Source organism: Carettochelys insculpta, chromosome 6 (assembly GCF_033958435.1).
Source record: "Carettochelys insculpta isolate YL-2023 chromosome 6, ASM3395843v1, whole genome shotgun sequence".
In the NCBI taxonomy this organism is placed as follows: Eukaryota; Metazoa; Chordata; order Testudines; family Carettochelyidae; genus Carettochelys; species Carettochelys insculpta.
In genome coordinates, this window is record NC_134142.1 from 69,537,943 (window position 1) to 69,552,502 (window position 14,560).

At 42.2% G+C, this 14,560-nt stretch overlaps 1 protein-coding gene across 3 annotated transcripts in view; it reads right to left on the minus strand.

The window, feature by feature from the left end:
* Positions 1-13,997, minus strand: part of RAD51B (RAD51 paralog B) — a 620,032-nt gene extending 606,035 nt beyond the window's left edge. Inside the window, exons 1-4 of one of the 3 annotated variants that reach the window (XR_012645976.1) lie at positions 13,817-13,896; positions 10,595-10,688; positions 9,041-9,154; positions 4,021-4,137 (exon numbers count right to left, since the gene is read on the minus strand). Coding sequence is in view for 2 of the 3 variants with exons in the window: in XM_074997206.1 (XP_074853307.1) it covers positions 4,021-4,137; positions 9,041-9,154; positions 10,595-10,678 (315 nt within the window). In the remaining variant the exon portion in view is untranslated. Of the gene's footprint in view, positions 1-4,020; positions 4,138-9,040; positions 9,155-10,594; positions 10,689-13,816; positions 13,897-13,989 lie in introns of those variants that run through there. The other 2 variants (XM_074997206.1, XM_074997205.1) reach the window with 2 other exon arrangements.
* Positions 13,998-14,560: the final 563 nt, after the last annotated feature.

Here is a 14,560-nt window from a genome sequence, read left to right on the forward strand (position 1 = left end):
TCTTTTGCTATTGCAGAGACTCTTTGTGCATACAGATAAAGGTATATATACAATATGCTGAGGGCTGATTTAGTTACAACTGATCAGGAAAGAGATCTTGGGGTTATCGTGCATAGTTCTCTGAAAACAACCACGCAGTGTGCAATGGCAGTCCAAAAAGCAAATAGGATGTTAGGAGTTATTAAAAAAAGGATAGAAAATAAAGAAGAATATCTTACTGACACTATATAAAACTATGGCATGCCCACATCTGGAATACTGCATACAGATGTGGTCTTCTTACACGAAAAAAGATATTTTGGCATTAGAAAAGGTTCAGAAAAGGACAACTAAAATGAATAGGGGTGTGGAACATGTCCTATGTGAGGCACAGCTAAAGAGAATGAGCAGCAACAAAGGGTCCCGTGGCACCTTATAGACTTATAGTGACCCATAGTCTATAAGGTGCCACAGGACCCTTTGTTGCTGCTACAGATCCAGACTAACACGGCTACCCCTCTGATAGCTAAATAGAATGGGACTTTTCAATTTAGAAAAGAGAATACCCAAGCGGGGGATATGATAGAGGTATATAAAGTCATGAGCGGTGTGGAGAGGGTAAATAAAGAAAAGTTATTTACTTGTTCCCATAATATAAGAACTAGAGAACACCAAACTAAATTAATGGGTAGCAGATTTAAAACTAATAAAAGAAAGTTCTTCTTCACTCAGCTCACAGTTAACCTGTGGAACTCCTTGACAGAGGAGACTGTGAAGGCTAGGACTATAACAGAATTTAAGAAAGAGCTAGATAAATTCATGGAGGTTAGGTCCATAGAAGGCTACTACCCAAGGGTAGGAATGGTGTCCCTAGCCTCTGTTTGTCAAAGGCTGGAGATGGATGACAGGAGACAAGTCACTTGATCATTGTCTTTGGTCCACCCCCTCTGGGGCACCTAGCACTGGCCACTGTCAGCAAAAGGGTTACTGGGCTAGATGGACCTTTGGTCTGACCCAGTAATGGCCATGCTTATGTTCTTACATCAAAAATGAATATAAATGACTTCTGGTCCTAAATTCTATGACTTTGTGACACAGAATTCATAATTTATCTTAACTCAGGCAAAACTGTCATTGACTCAGCAGGCACCACTTGTCTTTCACCTCTTTCTTGAGCAAGGTCAAAGATAGTAACTAGCCAATTCCTGCAAAATCTACTTTCTGCCTATATCCAAAAGTCTTACTTCAGGTAAAGGTATGGCATATATTGGTCAGGTTGAAGGACAATCACTTCATGGCTAAAGATGAGCATCCATGATAATGCTATTAAATCACTAGTCTTTTATATTGATCATGATCAAGTACGGGTACGCAACATGGTGTGAAGCATGTTCGTTCATCTTTGATCCCAGAGCCAGGACAGGCATTTTTTCCTTATCCTCAAAAGCTCACTCACAATTTTCATAGCTCACTCCTGTCACTTCTCCTTCATAATCACAGTACAGATTGGGAGATACCAGTGGCTCCAGTGTTAATTATCTGACAAAAAGTAGCCCTGCAATCTGCTTCTCAAACATTTACACTGCTGTATTCACCCACTGTCCAAGTTCCTGGATGAAAAGCATCTATTTAACCAGATGAGTTATCATGTTTACTTCTAGACAGACAAAATTATTTTAAGGAATTAAGTGCTCAGCCTCTATTGAGGACACCTGCACAGTCTCAAGATCCTATCTAACTCAGTGCTGGTCCTGCCTGCCCAAAGAGCAACTGTTTCATCTTTAGCCAGCTATGAAACATTGCCCTTTTTCCTTAATTCGGGCTAAGCCACAGTTCTGATCACTTTCTGGCTGAAATGTTGGACCACGACCCCTCTTATGGCCAATTAACACGACTAGTATTGAAACCCATATCTGAAAAAAACCTAACTGATTCCTTGAGGGACAAAATAAATTTGCAAGATACCCTCTTAACCAGCTCTGTGGAGATAAACTGTACATCTCTCTATACCTGAAGCAGAAAGAAAACAGATTATTTTTGTATTGTTAAGATCACAGCTCCAACCATGTTATATAAAGCATTTACTGAACTAGAACCACAATAGTTTATGTTGCAAACCTGTTTTCATTCCAGACTGTTTTCAGTCACTTATTACTTTCATACTTCAAAGGTGATTTCTTTTTAAATTTGAGCAAAAACACTTCAGTCGTGTTGAATTACAAGGATGGAAAAATATACTTTTCCCTGTGATAAGATTACAAAAAAAATGTTTTAAAATTATTTGTACAGCTCTACCACCACAATGTCTGATCTAAAATTTGGCAAGGAAAAAGCACATATTGAGTGAAAGGAACTGTCAGTAATCCAGAGAAAATTGGTTTGGACTTGACTGAGCTCTGAGCATCGGAAAATTACATACTGAGTAGTAGGGTTTTTAACTTACTTCAAGTCCATTGTAAAGGAAGCTTACTTAACCACACAGTGAAATATCTAGTCAAATATATTGTTGATTCCTATGCAATTTCAATTGCTTAGGAGACCTCCTTAGCATCTCCTCAGCTTAAAAACTGCAAACGTTGGAGGACGTGTGCATGAGTTGAGGAGAGCAGGCACTTGGATACCTCAGTGATGGGCAGAGCACAAGAAGGTAGGTGATTCCTGAGCAACTTCTAATCCAGTGGTTCAAAATCTTTTCACTAGTGCGGACCTCCAATCACCCCATCAAACCGTTTGTAGACCCCCAAAGCCAATTCTAGCCACTATGTACAATTCATTAAAGGAAAAAAGAAACAACATAGATTTTAAGGCAGCAAACAACAACATTATTGGAAGATATTAATAACTGATTGCAATTTTGCAATTTATTTAAAACCTATTTTCTATTATTTTTATTTATCTTCTTTTTCCCCTCATGGACTCCCTGCAAGACCCTCACAGACCCTCAGGGGCCTGCAGAACCTAGGTTGGGAACCACTGTTCTAATCTAAGTTGCTTACTGGTTTAATGCTTTCCTCAGTCTCTGAATGATTCAAAAAGTACAAGAAGTTTGAGGAATTTTGTGTGTAACTTATATTGCAAAAGAGGGTTACATCTATGGATCTTCTAATGTGAACCTCTCAGTGACATTTAGCCAATTCTGTCACTGCAACACTACAAATGACAAATTGTAGAATTTACATCAATTATTGGCAACTTTTTGTAAGACGGCATAGTTTCTAATTATTGGATAATGATGCTCTACTTTAAAACACTTGCAAGCACATAATGACTATGTTAAAAAAGCTTTAAATTTAAAAGGCAGAAAACAACGTTTACTTTCAATTTTAATACTGTTCTGTTGCGTATACACATTACAACACAGTCCTACCACATTACACTACCACATATTTTACAAATAATAAAATTATACAATATTTTTACAGCCTTAGCTACATGATTCTTCTCATAAGATATTCTTCATCCTCGCATACTTAGATTTTTGTTTGTTGCAATGAGCTATTATATCTTTAGTGATCAGTAAGTAAGCTAAGGTAGGCAGAGGACGAGTGATTTGCCAATATCATGTGGCAGGTCTATGTCATACCAGGAATAGAATTATGATTTCTAATCTAGTGCTCTAACCAGTAGGACATGCTATGGTCCCATTCTATCTGACAAATGTAATTTTGTAATATAAATCCACAAAATTTAACTTTCCTCACTGAAAAGAGTCAGTGAGTAGTGAATTCATAGCACAAAAAATGTGAAACGTTCACCACTTATGATTATTAGGACATGAGGAGAATTTTCAAATTATTTTTTAAGGAGAAAATGTACTCACTGACTAGTCTTAAATCTTCTTCTGTTTTACCTACTTATAACAGTGAAAGCAAAACATATTTAACCTACTGGATGAATGGAGAAGAGTCACACTTACATATTTTAGATAGACAAATCCTTGGGACACAAGCTGTCATTTATTATATGTTTGTATACTGTCAAAATGGACCCCCGTTTGGTTGTGGCCTTGAGACACTACTTCAGTAAAAATATTAATTTTACCTCTGTGAGTGATCCACAGGGCACTCCACCATGCAGGGCTTTATCCAAACCATTTAGGGTAGTGGGTAAGAAGGCTGAGGATGGATTGATAGCTCTTTTCACTTTCATCTCATATGCCTGCAACAGCAAAAAATATACCAAAAAAATGCTTTATTCAGTTAGCAAGGGCAAATTCTGGCATTTGCTTTCCAGAAATCTAATATGATTTAATACTTCCCCACAAGTATACTGTACGAGTCCTAAACTATATTCTCATCCTTCCTTGTGTTCTTTCTCCACTTGCCATCACACATACACTACTTTAAATTTACTTTGTGGTGTCAGAGTGTATTGGATACTTTGAGGTTTTCACACTCCAGCTTTAAACTTCCCCCCACAACATAGCGTCAAATTGTTAAAAAGTGCTTTACAATAAATTTTTGAAAATGAAGCTTTTTTTTTCCCAAGCCCCCCCTTGGCCAACACATGCTGCTTTGGACCTGCCAAACTACTACTTTTGAACAAGTAAATACTAACCCTGTGGTCAACAAAGCTGTGTAAAACTTTCACAGTGAAACTCAAAACCAAGAAATTGGCTGACTTTGAACTTGGCAACTCAAAACCATTTGGGCTCACTAAAAGGCTGATTAAGATTTGCAAACTGTTTGAACAAACCTGGGTCAATACCAAAGCCTATTATAGGGTTTGGTTTTTTTTAAGTTTTGAGAGTCTGATCAAGTGAGTATGGCACCAGACCAGCAGTCAGGACATCGTGGTTCTTCTTCCAGACAATTTAAGATATGAGGCCTGTCATTCGTGCATTTTGTGTCTCAGATTTGCCATGTACTGGACAGGAGATCTTACCAGTTAATATTTAAAAAGAACTTGGAGATCTTCAGCCAAAAAGGTGCTAGAGAGTGGAACTGCACAAAGTATATAAAAAATATCTGTTTTGACCTTTTCAAGGCACAAAACACTGAAAAGCAAAACTGGCTCCATGGATGTCCTGATGGATTTGGGTTCAGATACTGGAAAAAGGAATGCACAGAGTGAAAAGGGATCTGCGCATATTTTTTCTTTAGTACAAAATTATTTTTTTTTAAACTATGACATTTTACACTAGTTGAGGATCAGCCTCATACAGATTTTAATGATAAAGGTGATTATGATAATCTAATCTGATTTCTCGTATAACATAGGCCATAGAATTTCATCCAGTAATTCCTGTATTGAATTTAAGAAATTGTGGTTTTGCTAACATCTTTTAGAAAGACATACAGTCTTGATTTAAAGACTCCTAGTGAAAGCCAATTTACCACATCCCTTAGTAGTCTGTTTACTTTGAAAAATGTTCCATCTTTTTTCCTCATTTGAATTTTTCTGACTTCAGCTTCCAGCCACTGGATCTTGCGATGCTTTTGCAGGCTCAAGTAGAATTTTCTAGTATCAGATATCTTCTCTCTGTGTAGATACTTCTTGGCCACAATCAAATCACCTATTAACCTTCCCTTTGATGAACTCAATAGATCTAGCTCCTTAATTCTCCCACTCTGAGAGACATTTTCCAGACCTCAGACATGTGACGTTTCCAAATCTTCTTCAACTCTAGAATATCTTTGTACTACTATAATTTTGTGCCCAATCTGTATATAACCATGCTGAGACCTCTAAAGCTTTTTTACTCAGACTCATCATTTCTATTCTTTCGTTCCAGGATCACCCTAACCACATCAACACACTGAGTTCCTGTACAGTTGCTTACCCAACCACAACTCCAAATCCTTGGCAGAAGCATTGTTTAATCAGAGACATCCCAAACTTGTTGATAAAAATATTCAATGGGGTGGTCTGAGAACCAGTCCCTATGGGACAATATTAGAAATACCCTCACCACGTGATGATTCCCAGTTCCCTATTGAGATTTATGAGCCAGTTTCAATTCATTTAATATATGTGCAACGTTGACTGTTTAGCACTAATTCTTTAATCTGAATTTTGTGACACCACGTTAAATGGCTTGCAAGTTAATTATATTAGTAATTACTTTTCACAAGGTTGTGAGTGTGATTTCACGTTTATTTGACAAGACTAATGTTTCAAAAATACTTGTACATTGGCATTAATTATATTTCCTTCCTTTGCAAACAGAAGTCCTGTATCAGCCAATAAGCTATTTTTTTCTAGGATCAAAGTTAGGCTAGTCAGGTCATCCCATTTAAACTACTGAATATTGGCTTTCTTCCAATCCTCTGGCATTTCCCCAGTTGCCCAAGAGTTATTAAAAATTCAGACATATTATCTGGACAGATGCTCCTTGACCAGCTCTTAAAAGTGCAGTGAAATTCACCTGGACCTGCACTGCCTTGGCATTCCCTTTTCTCTCCGCCATCTTCCCTTCATGCCAGAAGCAGGCTACTATCATAAGTATATTTTCTTTATGGCTAGGAATATAAAATAGTCTAATTCAGACTTGTTCTCTTAGAGTAGCCAAAAGAATCCAGTGAACGGTAATGCACCCCACTTCTCCTGTCTCTCTTCCTCCACTCCCATCAAACCTCTAATATCAGATGCATTACCTTCATGCCACTTTGTATTCCAGTTTGCCTAGAATGAGAGAAGGTAAGATTCCCCAAAGTGAGCAAAATATAGCTTTTAGTTTTGTGATCACTCTGCTCTTTGACAACCATCATCAGCATCTAAAACCCAAGTTCTGTGGGCATCGATGTTCCTGCCCTTCGCTAATCAATGGTAATTTCAGCTGCGAGACTCAGATTGGAAGCAATTTCTTTAAAATTCTCAAAAGGTAGAAAATAATTCCATATCTCCTTGAGTGGCTCTCAGCAGATGTCACTTACATGCAACTTACTTCCTACTGTAATAACCTGAAGAACTTACTTAATCATTAAAATGCCTAGATAAACTCACTGCATTCTAACAAGAAAGATTTTCTCCTTACACACATCTGAACTAACCGAGAGGTAGCCATGTTAGTCTGTACTCCAACAAACAAAGCAGCAGAAATGTAGCACTTCAAAGACTAACAAAATCATTTATTCGGTGATGAGCTTTTGTGGGACAGACCCACTTGATCAGATCAATTTCATTTCCAATACAGACTGACATTTAGAAGTACAGAGGACCAAAAACAAAAAAAAAATTTGGCAATAAAAACTGACAAATCAAATAAGATTGAAGGAAGAGGGTAAGAGGTTAGGGGGGGAATGTTCATTTTCCTATCTGAGATAATTACGAGCATCAAAGGAAGGGAAGCAGTCCTTGTAATGCATGAGGTAATTGATGTCTCTGTTCACACCACGTGTTAATGTGTCGAATCTGAATATGTACTCCAACTCACAAATCTCCCACTCTAATCTGTTGTTAAATTAGAATTTAACAACAGATGAAAGCGAGAGATTTGTGAGTTAAGAGAACATATTCACATCTCAACTAAGAAATTAATTGTCTTACAGATTTGATTTTAGCAAGGAAAATAAGCATAGCCTGACTTGAGCCTTATAATGGAATTCCACGGTACATGTCTTGGATAGCACACATCTCATTTTATTTGCAACAAACACGTACACCCGTCCCTTGTTTAATGAGTACTTTATTTATGAGTACTCGTTAAAACGAGGAACATACATACCTACCTTTATTCACTTTATGAGTGCACTTCCCCCACTTATATGAGCGGGATCCCTAGCCAGGGAGACCCGCAACCCTGCGGCTGGATCAGCTCCAGCCATGAAGGCCCTGGCTGGGGACAGGGAGACCTGCAGCTGGAGTCTTCTCCCTACCTTCCCTCAGGCATGCAGCTGTTTGACAACCCTTCGGCTGGGGGAAGAGAGGGGGAAGGCTCTCAGCCTGGTTCCTTCCTCTGCAATGGCGGGAACGTGAAACTGACCAGCCATGAGCTGATCAGTTTCCCAGCCCCGCAAGCCATGGGGAGACTGGGACCAGCCTGTCCCTGATTCTGAGCTTCTGCCACACTGGGAGCCAGGAAACTGACCAGCCCTGGTGGTTCCTGGCTCCACTCCCCTTGCAGGAAAATTCGAGTTTTGCAGGGGTTGCACAAACAACCCCTGGGTAACACCAGGGTTTACTGTATTAGACCACCCACCTGCCCTGCAGACCTCACCCTCGGCCAGGTTTTAACAGCCTCCAGCCTTAAACCTGCCCAGCAGCCCCAAACTTCCTCCAGTCTTAGACCCCCCGCCACCAGCAGTCACAAACCACCCCCAGCCTCACAGCCCCCTAGCAGCCCCAAGCCGTCCCAACGCTAACACACCCCCAGCAGCTCCAAACTGCCCCCAACTTTATACCCGCCCCAGCAGCCCCAAACATCCCCCAGCATTAGACTCTCCCTGCAACCCCAAACTTCCCCCAGTGTTAGATGCTGCATCTCTCAAAACTTCAGCCTTAGACACTCCTCCTCCCGCAGCCTCTTCACCAGGGCTGCTAGGCTGAGTGGCTCCCCCAGCCCTTCTGCTCCCAGCAATTAACTCAAGTATTTAGGTTTCAGCACCTAGGTATAAGGTGATTGCTATCCCTAGTCATAGAGATAACTGCTGGAGATGGCAGCTATCACTATTGATAGATATCTGCCTAAGGCAGTAGTGTTAAGAAACTGCAAATGGCTTCTTTAACAGCCACACGCAGCTGGAAACTGCCCAGCTGGCGACCTTCAACAAATCTAATGGGACCCATGTTTGGGTCCCAACCCACAGGTTGGGAATCCCTGCTCTACATACATACACTACATCCTATTTCTGGTGCCAAACTATTCAAATACATCAGAAAAGAACCTAATCTCGACTGGTATATGTCAAGTTACAAGCCCTTGGAACAAATTTGAGACTTTTACATGTCTTTTAATGGGAATTTAGTGTCGCTCTTATGAGTTTTCGCCTACGAGCAGAAATTTGGGAACCAATTGTGCTCGTATAGTGACGGATGAGTGTACTACACTATATCCTTGCTAAATAAGAAGGAAAGCGACTATAACCTGATTTCATAACTGGATCATTGCAAGTATACTTACTGTGTGCATTTTGGGCGCACAGGCTAAGCTGACTTTGCAAAGAAGCTTCTGCACATTCCGATAACTTTGCCCAGTCACTTTCATTAGTTCCAAGAGTGAAAGACACAGAAAGTCCTGAAAGATGATTAAAAGAAACAGAGTTCAATCTGGGGACTGAAATATGGAACCAGATTGTATTCATTTAATATATTTATAAATGATTAGTTTCATATGTCAAATTCTCCCATGGTACAGTTACACTAAGCCTCATGCAGCTCTAAGGAGTCATTTGTGGCTCCAGACGCTGCTGCCACTGACTCCTCTGAAACTCCCTTCCCTGCTGCCACTGAAACAGTAGAACTAAATGTAATTGATTTAACAGCTGGCATGGCAGCGGGGGGATCTATCTGTTAAACCAACTGAATTTAGTTCTATTATTTCAGGGATGGCAAGGAAGGGAGCCACAGAAAGCCCTTCACTCACAAAGTAGCCAGCACGCACACAATGGGTGTGGGGCAAGGGGAGCCAATGGCTATCCAGAAGGAAAGCCAGACAGGTCCTGCAGTTCCTGCATCATGCTCACCTTTCACTGGCTGCAACTGGCCTCTCGTGTTGCCATAGGGTGACCAATGAAATTGGGCCCTTAGGACTAGAGTTCGAGGAGCAGCAGTGGCTATGGTAGTTTTGTCCGCCATGTTGCGTGAGTGCTAACAGGAAGTGCTAACTCAGGCAGAGTTTGTTCAGGTGGGGTTAGGCTGTGGGTCTCTTTGGGTGGATGGGTTAGTCCCAGGTGCCGGTTTGGGACTGAGAGTGGTTAAGCCATATATAAGACTGTTATTACACAGGTCTGCAAAATTCTTTCAAGTTTGAAGAGTTTCTGTGGCCAAATAAAGTTGGGAAGCACTGCCACAGACCAACTCAAATGATTTCTCATCTTCTAATTATCAGACGTAGGAAGATCCTATAACTGGCTCCATATCAGACATCCACTCCCACCACACCAGACAATGTCACAGAACACCAGATTAACAGTTCTGAGCCAAAGAGAAGAGAATGAGAAACATCATTATTAGTTTCATTTTAATATGACCAACTTCACTTTGGATGCATCTACACTAGGAACTAACTTTGAAGTTAGGCACATCATCAAAGTAGCCAGCAGAGAGTCTACACACATTCCCCCCCACCCCCCGCCTTACTTTGAAGTTAACTTTAAAGTACAGAGCCCAACTTCAAAGTCCTTACTCTATTCACAGGAATGGAGTAGTGCCCTACTTCCAAGTTACTTCTGTAGTGTGGACACAGCCTTTGTGTTCTATTGTGTTGCCATATGTGGTTAAACCATTGTCTTGCTCAACCCAAGTTGCACCTGTATTTGATCAGTGAGTGAAGCAATCTCTACACTGCTTAGAATTTTTGGGGATGAAAGGTGATACATAAAGGTGAAGTATGAACTTGCTGGGAAGTCATATTTCCACACACATTCAAGACTACACTGTTACAGGGCAGCAAGCAACACAGGTGTGAAAGTGCCACATAACCCAACATAAAATAAATCTCAAGTGAAAATCTCACCTGACAAGTAGTGATCTGATGCCGACTCAGCCTGTCACAAAGCTCCTGAGATAACCCTGCTCTTCTTAATTTCTTAGTGGCCATGCTCCCACATCTAGTGAACAGAAACACAATCACCAGACAGCAAAACAAACCTAAAAAAGCTACTTGCAATACCCACACAAACAGTAGCAACACAAAACCACAAACACACTCTCTAAAGGACGGAAACATATCACACATTATAAATCTTTGTACTATTGGAGTATATACATGGTCAAAGAGCAACTCCTGTTAAATAAGGATTAATGATAGCCAAATACAAGTCACGCACTTAGGAACAAAAAAAGTAGGTCATACATAAGGAATTGGGGACTGTATCCTTGGAAGCAGTGACTGAAAGATTTGGGTAGAGAGTTATAGAAGATAATTATCTGAACCTAAGCTCCCACTTCAATGCTGTGACTAAAAGGACTGATACAAACCTTGGATGTTTAAGCAGGGGCATAATGAAGCAGAAGTAGGGAGTATATGATACTGCTTCAATTGCTACTGGAATAGTGCGTCCCCAATTCAAGAAGGTTGAGAGGTCAGAAAAGAACAACAACAAAGATTAAAGTATTAGAAAATATGCCTCAGTGAGAGATTTAAGGAGCTTGATTTATTTAGCCTATCAAAAAGAAAGTTAGGGACTGACTTGATCACAGTCTGTAAGTGCCTAAATGAGGAACAGAAATTTGCTAACAGAGGCTCTTCAATCTTGCAGGCAAAGGTATAACACAGTCCAATTGCTGCAAGTTGAAACTCGTCTGTGAATGTAATTAACCACTCTTTCCAGGGCAGCGGTGGATTTTTTACCACCTGTAATTCTCAAATGCAGGTCAGTTGTTTTTCTTTAAGATGTGATCTAGGTCAGCCATAGCCACTGGACTCAAGGCAGGAATAATTCAAGGAAATTTCATGGCCTGCATTATGCACCTCAGACTTGAAGATAAACAATGGTCCCTTCTGGCCCTTAAATCTTGCAATTAACCAGAATATTACAAATATACCATTTTTCATTTCTTTCTACTCTCTCAAGCACAGCATTAAAAAAAAGATACTAGCGTGCCTGGAAATTGAAAAACAGATGCGACAGATCAACTAAACCATCTATATGTCTTCCTACCTACACATATATTAAATCATTTTGTTCTTTCAAATGCAATATCCTGGGAATATTCTTTGTGGATTTGTAAAGAGGACTTCAAAGAGACTGGACCTTCTGAAAGTTTCTCATTTATCATATCAAAACAAAAAGCAGTCAAGTAGCAATTTAAAGACTAGCAAAATAGTTTATTAGGTGAGCTTTCGTGGGACAGACCCATTTCTTCAGACCATGTGGGTCTGTCCCACAAAAGCTCACCTAATAAACTATTTTGCTAGTCTTTAAAGTGCTACTTGACTGCTTTTTGTTTTGATAGTGTATAGACCAGCACAGCTTCCTCTCTGTTACTATTCATTTATCATAGTGAACTTGGTGCACGGCGAGACTACTCTTGGGATTATGTTAGTTTTGTGTGAATACCCATGCAGTGCAGAAATTAATCAATGGAATTCACTGTTCTGTACTTCACTGTAGAGTCTCAGAGCTCACAACATATACATCCAAATGACAAAGATGTAAAAGTGTTATGGAAGAACTACATTCCTCCTGCAGCCACAGAGGACATCTTTACATGTTCAGTGTTCTACAACAAAGGCTGTAAGTGTCCTGGGGACTGAGAAGAGAAAGTTGGTTTTAAAATCAGATTTGCCAGTGGTTAAAAGGACAGTCATGAAAAGAATCAAATTAGTAAATATTTTTTCCTGTTAATGCAACATCCGCATGCTCAGACCATAGCTCCAGAGGACTAAGTGACTTTTGTATATCTCACATACTGCTCTTGCAAAACCCACATGTCAGGTCAGATCTTCTGTTACTCTGCTTTGTCTCAGGAAGACCAGAAAACAATTAGTCACAGAAATACTATCTATAACCCCTGGTGAACGGCATGACAACAGACAACGGGACAAGAGCTGCTGCCATAGCACCCTGAATGAAAAAATAACCCTACTCAGATGGCAGTATAGTTAAAAAAGTCACTTAAGGCTATGGCTACATTACAGAGATGCAGCTGTGCCACCATAGCACTGCTAATGCAGATGCTTTAAGACAACAGGAGAGAGCTCTCCCATAGATTTATTTACTCCAGCCCACTCAGACTGCAGTAGCATGACAGCAGGGGAAACTATCCTGCGGGTATAGCACTGTCCACACTTTGGCTTAGGTCACAAAACTTACATCACTTGGGGGGTGTAACCTACCTTGCTCAGGAAAGGCTTATTCACACCCAAGTGGCATAATTTAAACCAACAGGAACTATAGTGTGTACACAGCCCCCACCCAGTCTAAAGCAGCAGTGGGCAGCCTGTGGCCCTCAGGCTGCATATGGCCCACTGAGGTTTCACCTACAGCCCACAGACCGCCCCCCCCCCATCTACCCTTTTCCCCACGTGTCTTGCGCACTGGGCTACCACACTTCCTACCCCACCCTCTCTGCATTTCCAGAGCGCTATGAAGCCACGGATTTGCACACTGGGCTACCGCACTTCCTACCCCACCCTCTCTACATTTCCAGAGCGCTATGAAGCCACCAATTTGCACTCTGTCCCCTTTCCTCCCAGGGCTGGGGCACCACAAATCACCGGATTCAGAGCCGTTCAAGCTCTGCGAGGGAGGGGGACAAGTGGACCAGACTGTGAATCACAGTTTGTGGCACTCCAAGAGTTCTGAGAGGGAGGGAGAAGAGCAGGTCAGCGCACGGCTTTGATGCCCCAATGCACAAGAGGCACGGGCGGGGGGAGGGGAGGGGGAGGTAGACAAGGGTTACTGCAGGTGAAATCCCAGGGGGCCGCAGGCTGCTGCAGGCCACTTAGGTGAAGGAGGCCACTCATGTGGGCCCCTTACTCCTCTTGGTCGCCCATCGATGGGCTAAAATCTAAACGCAGTTTCCACCAGCAGAGCAACAGCGAATGAGGGGTCCTACCGGTGCCGCAGCAGAGCCGGGGGGGGAGCCAGCTGCTCCCTCTGCCCCCGAGGGAGGAGAGGGATACGAGGCGCCCACACACCCCGCCCTGCCGCCCCCCGCAAGGCCCAGAAAGCGGTAATCAGCGAGTCCCTCCACACACCCCCAGGAGAACAGGCCGGGGAGGGGCGCCCACCTTCTGCCCCGGCCTCACTTCCCCGGGGCACAAGCGAGGGTGCCCCTCCCCCCGGCGGCAGGGGTCCAGAGCACCCCAGCAAAGCCGGGCCTAGCGCCGCCTTCCCGCGCCGAGCGATGTCCCCTCCTCCCCGGCTCCCCCATCCAACTGCCACCACGGCCCCGCGCCCTGACCTGGCAACTTTTTCAAAGTCTCCCACTTCACCAGAGCAGGAGGAGGAGCCGCCGCGCAATATCCATGGCAGCGATTGATCCGTTACCTTAAGCCGCCTACCAATCAGCCGCTGAGGTATGGTTTAGCCAGGCGCGGGGCGTGCCGGGAGGTGTAGTTCTTTGGGAGAGGGTGAGCAGCCGCGCTGCATGGGGTTGGGATGAGGCCTGGAGTTGGCAGAGTTTGCTGCCTGCAGTTAGTGCAGATTCAGATTATAAATGCATATAAAATAATCGTCATGGGTGTACACCAGGTAGCACGTAGCTGTCTCAAACGCTTGGCTAATGGCTTGGCTAATGGCAGACTGACTCATTTGCAAGCTTTCAATTTCATTAATGTCCATTGTGTCCAGTTCTGATGCCGCATTACGGGAGGGATGTGGAGACATTAAAGAGGGTCCAGAGAACAGCAACAAGAATGATCAAAGGTCTAGAGAACATGACCTATGAAGGAAGGCTGAAAGAATTGGGCTTGTTTAGTTTGGAAAAGAGAAGACTGAGGGGGGACATGGTAGCAGTTCTCAGGTTTCTAAAA